At 51.0% G+C, this 4996-nt stretch overlaps 1 protein-coding gene across 1 annotated transcript; it reads left to right on the top strand.

Moving 5' to 3' along the window:
* The first annotated feature begins 2000 nt into the window (after positions 1-2000).
* LOC101757867 (probable indole-3-pyruvate monooxygenase YUCCA4) lies at positions 2001-4750 on the top strand. The gene is made up of 4 exons (XM_004971975.3): positions 2001-2786; positions 3181-3429; positions 3756-3878; positions 4475-4750. The coding sequence occupies exons 1-4, from the start codon at positions 2157-2159 to the stop codon at positions 4691-4693; spliced, it is 1221 nt and encodes a 406-aa protein (XP_004972032.1). The 5' UTR covers positions 2001-2156; the 3' UTR covers positions 4694-4750.
* Positions 4751-4996: the final 246 nt, after the last annotated feature.

Below are 4996 nucleotides of genomic sequence, written 5' to 3' on the forward strand. Positions count from 1 at the left end.
GGTAGAGGAACGTTGTCAATATTCTTCGCAGTTCTCCCTGGGAATCAAATGACCTAAGCTCAAGGAGGCGCGCACCGTAGTCTACAACCATTCGCTCGCTCCTCTCTGCATGCACCGCTGGCCGGCTGCACGCTCCATTTACTCCCATCTCAACCACCGATTTCTCCTCTAGGACGCCACGCGATTGACTTGGATGGAGCCTTTGAGTTTTTTGCAGGGTGGTTTTCGCATATAATGCTTTGCCAATTACAAACGAGTCCTTAGGAATGTTATCGTTCATTTTTTAAAACTTCTATTAGCCCTCCACTCTGGCAACACCAACAAATATTTAGCAGTTCCATTGTTCATAAAAAGGGTTTCAAGAATCTTTAAAAAAAAAGGGTTTCAAGAAAGTGAAACGTTGCAAGGTGAAGTGGAAAGAGCCGCTAGAGACATACGAGGAGGATGGTGTGTGGGGATCGATGATAGCAACAGCTGGGGAGGCCGGCGCCAAGTAGTAGGATGAGACTTGCTGGGGTGGTGGCAGCAGCTTGGTGGGAGTGGGCTAGGATTATGCATTAATTCGATAGGGATGGAGACGATGGTGCAAATCTAGATCGTGTCGAATTAAACTTTTGATAGCAAATAAAGTGACTTGGTTTATATGTAGAATGTATGCGAGAATGGATACTCTACCTGTATATATACATTTCTTCAGAACGTGAAAAGGTTGGCACGACTTGGTCTCTTTAGAACACAATTTGATCTCTAATGTTTAACATAATACATTGAGAAACCACAACACAATTGTATGATTGTGCAAAACTATATTTGATATAAATCTACACATACCTTTTGTAAATATTCAATGTCAGTATATATACAAACTAACTGATGATCGGAGTTTTGATACCTTCACATATCCCAGTTCCCTAAAGTCACTCTTAGCCCCAATAACTCCATATTGTTGCTTCCTATCATCTACTCCGTTCATCCAAAAAGAGTATTGTTCTAGCTTTGCCCTTAGTCAAACTATCTTTAGTTTGACCAAGTTTATAGTTATGATATCAAATAGGTATACCATGACAATATATTTCATGATGTATTTAATGATACTTTTTTGATATCATAAATATTTTCATTTTTAGTATAAAGTTGGGTCCAACTTAAGATGGTTTGACATGGGACAAAACTAGAGTAACACTTTTTGGAGCGAAGTGAGTATACTACTCTTAGCTTCAAATACTTTTTCCCCCAATAATAATATTATTCTGTCTTTGTGTTTAGGGAGTCTCTAATGCTTATATGTAGTTTTATCTGTAAGAGTGTACATGTAATCTATATACTACACTGAAGTTAACTTCTCTAATGGCTTACCTACAAGGTTGTCTCTTAATTTTATTAATGCGTGCATACGATTGGTTAATGTGGTGATAATTGCTTTGTTTTTTTTTGATAAAAATGCTTTGTTTTCTCCCAAGCAAGAACTATTTTTGTTCTCTCCATCCACTAATTCTCGTCCACTAGGATAATTGCTAAGGTGTAGTACCACCTTAAACAACAGGAGCAACACCCATCTTTGGACCATTAATCCACTAACCAACACACTTGAAATACAGGCGGCTAGAGGGTATAGGATGCTCCCACTCTCCCCCCACCGCAACCACTCCTACATTTGAATCACGCAAGCCAAAACCGATTGTGAAAAGTACAAAGAGTGACCTTGACACATGCGCGCGCGAGAGTGACAAGTGCTATTCCAAATTTGCAACCGCAGACGACGGAGGACCTAGCTAGTAACACCCACCCACCTATACACAATGACTAGCTAGCGTGGAGGACCATGCCTCACCACGAGGTGCGAGCATTGGAGCATACACTCACATTTCGTTTTCCAAGCGGAAAAACCCCATGAACTCGCGTCACACGGCTCCATTCCACTACGAAATAGAAGTATTAATTGAAAAACATACTCCTACTCTGCCTACTAGTACCACTACTACGAGACGAGCTCGCCGGCTGCAAGAGCCCTACAAGTCTGCAGCCGATGAAGAGTAGTACGTGCTCTCTGCCCAGAACCCCTATAAAACCCCTCCCACAGTAAACTCCACACGGTAAAAAGAAGGACGCAGCCACACACGCACCCATCCGGTTCCTGGCCAGCAGGCTCGAAGGCGATGGACGGCGAGGCGCAAGGACGACGCCGCCCGGCGTGGGTCCCCGGCGCCATCATCGTCGGCGCGGGCCCGTCGGGGCTGGCCGCGGCCGCGTGCCTCGCGGCGCGCGGCGTCCCAGCCACGGTGCTCGAGATGTCCGACTCGCTGGCGTCCACGTGGCGCCACCGCACCTACGACCGCCTCACGCTCCACCTCCCCAAGCGCTTCTGCGAGCTGCCCCTGCTCCCGTTCCCGCAGGGCTACCCGGCGTACCCGTCCAAGGACCAGTTCGTGGCCTACATGGAGAGCTACGCCGCCGCCGCCGGCGTCGCGCCGCGGTTCGGCGCGCGCGTCGAGGAGGCCGCCTTCGACGCGGCCGCCGGCGCGTGGGCGGTGCGCCTGGCCGGCGGGGAGCTGCTCCTGGCGCGGTGGCTCGTGGTGGCTACGGGGGAGAACGCGGTGCCGCGCGAGCCGGAATTCCCCGGCGCACCGCGGTTCGCCGGGCGCGTCATGCACACGCGCGACTACAAGTCGGGCGAGGTGTTCTCGGGGAAGAAGGTGCTGGTGGTGGGGTGCGGCAACTCCGGCATGGAGGTCAGCCTGGATTTGTGCCGGCACGGCGCCAAGCCCTCCATGGTGGTGCGCAACACGGTAACTAATGATCCCCGTGCTTACTTACTTACTCCTAGTCCTAGCTAGGACCCGTCGTTTTCTACTCCCGTTGTCTTGCTTTGGACAGCGAAAGTACAAGTGCTGCGAGTTTTGTGCCATCCTGCTTGAGCACTTTCCCCTTGGATGATTGTCTTTGCGCGCGTCGCGCTTTGTTTTTGCTGCGATCTTTTTTGGGGCATGCCTTAATGTGCGTGGTCATATTTGGGCACGCTAAGCATTATTAGACCTACTAACATGTGGTACGGTGTTGGGGATGTCTCTGTCTTGTCCCGTGCCATGCTCAGCACCCATAACATTCTTCTTCGTCTTTGTTCTCTCTTCTTTCGTTCGCATCAGAAATTAAAGCTACAAGTATGTGATGCGTTTTGCGCAGGTCCATGTGCTACCCCGGGAGATGCTTGGCCTCTCCACGTTCGGCATCGCCATGGCGCTGCTCAAGCTGTTCTCCGTCCAGGTAGTCGACCGGATCCTCCTCGCGGCGGCGCGGCTGACGCTGGGCGACACGGGCAAGCTCGGGCTGAGGCGGCCCAAGACGGGGCCCATGGAGCTGAAGAACCTCACCGGCAGGACCCCGGTGCTGGACGTCGGGACGCTAGGCCACATCAAAACCGGCAAAATTAAGGTTAGTGGCAGCCTACTTGCATTTACACCATGCTTTCACCAAAGGAGAGCAGCAGCAGTAGAAGAAGAAAATCACCACACGCACGACCAGTCAAACCATGGGAATTTGAACCCCGGGCCGGGCGCGGTCGTGGGCCTGTGCCTCATCTGGCATGCCAGCCCGGCTTTAAGGCTCGCCTTGCTCACACACACACACACACACACACACACACACACACACCAATTCTGCGATTGGTTTCCCCCTGAGAAGCGGGCTCTGTTTTTAACCTCTCGTCCTGCATCAAACCTACCGCTGAATGAGTTGCTGATGCGAAACATGATCGCCAGGTAGTGGGAGCAGTGAAGGAGGTGACCCGGAGCGGGGTCAGGTTCGCGGACGGCAAGGAGGAGCAGTTCGACGCAATAATACTGGCCACAGGGTACAGGAGCAACGTGCCGTCCTGGCTCAAGGTAAATTCACCTCCCCCATTCCTCCTTCCTAGTACTGCAACGAGGGGCAAGGCAAAGATGAAAAGTGACGCCGGCGAAAAGGACTCGCTTGTTTGTTGGTTCGGGGCCCTGCCCTTTGCCGAGCAGAGCAGCAGCTGCTGCAGCGCGCATCATGTCGTCACCCCTGTTCGGCCATCCTGCCCCCGTTGCCCTTCTCGTGTATGCCGGGCGCGCAGGCGCAGCTCGTGCCCCGCGCTGCGCCGCGCGTTCCTTTCTCCCGAAGTGTTCACCCGCGCCCAAGTGATCGAGTCAGTGAGTCACCCCGGGGGTATGGGCGCGGGCACAGGAGCAGGGGCCCCAACGCTGGCTTGGCGCTGATCCAAGGACTAGGGTGAGGACGACGGGTTCGTATACGGACTCGGGAGTTTGGATATACGCTTTGGGTCCAGTGGATAGATACTTGTCGATACCTCAAGGTGAACGGTCGATTTGTATGCAACGTGTGCAACGAGAATCAGCCAAGTTAATAACTTGCTGCATTTACAATATTTCTTCTTCATGTAGGAGTATACTGTTTGCGACCTTGCTCATGAACCTCGTTATCTTCTACTTGGCATGATGGAGGTAACGTGTTCACGAGAGAAGGCATGCCCAAGACCCCCTTTCCCAACGGCGGGAGAGGGAAGAACGGGCTCTACACAGTCGGATTCTCTCAGCGGGGGCTGCTCGGCGCGTCGTCCGACGCCCTCAACATCGCCAGAGATATACATTGCCAGTGGAAGGACATGGGCAGACCCGCTAACAATAATGTGCTCCAAAGTGACGATACTGTTTGACTCTCGTGTAAATGTACAGTACGCAAGTGGTTATATTAATGTCTTCAAAAGGTACCATTTTGTGTGCTTACGACAGCATGATTTTCGCTTACCGAATTGGCCAACTTAAAAGCCTTTTAGGGCACGATTGGTTCACTGCCGATACTAACCAAACCAAATTTTTGGCGTGCGCATAAGTAACTTGCTCCCTCCATCCATCCGTTCCAAAATAAGTATCCTTTTAGTATTCAATTTTTGTCACAAAGAATGTACCTTTAGAAAGACTAATCTAATTAAAAGAACACTCACACAAATAAAATGGAA

Source organism: Setaria italica, chromosome V, assembly GCF_000263155.2.
Source record: "Setaria italica strain Yugu1 chromosome V, Setaria_italica_v2.0, whole genome shotgun sequence".
In the NCBI taxonomy this organism is placed as follows: Eukaryota; Viridiplantae; Streptophyta; class Magnoliopsida; order Poales; family Poaceae; genus Setaria; species Setaria italica.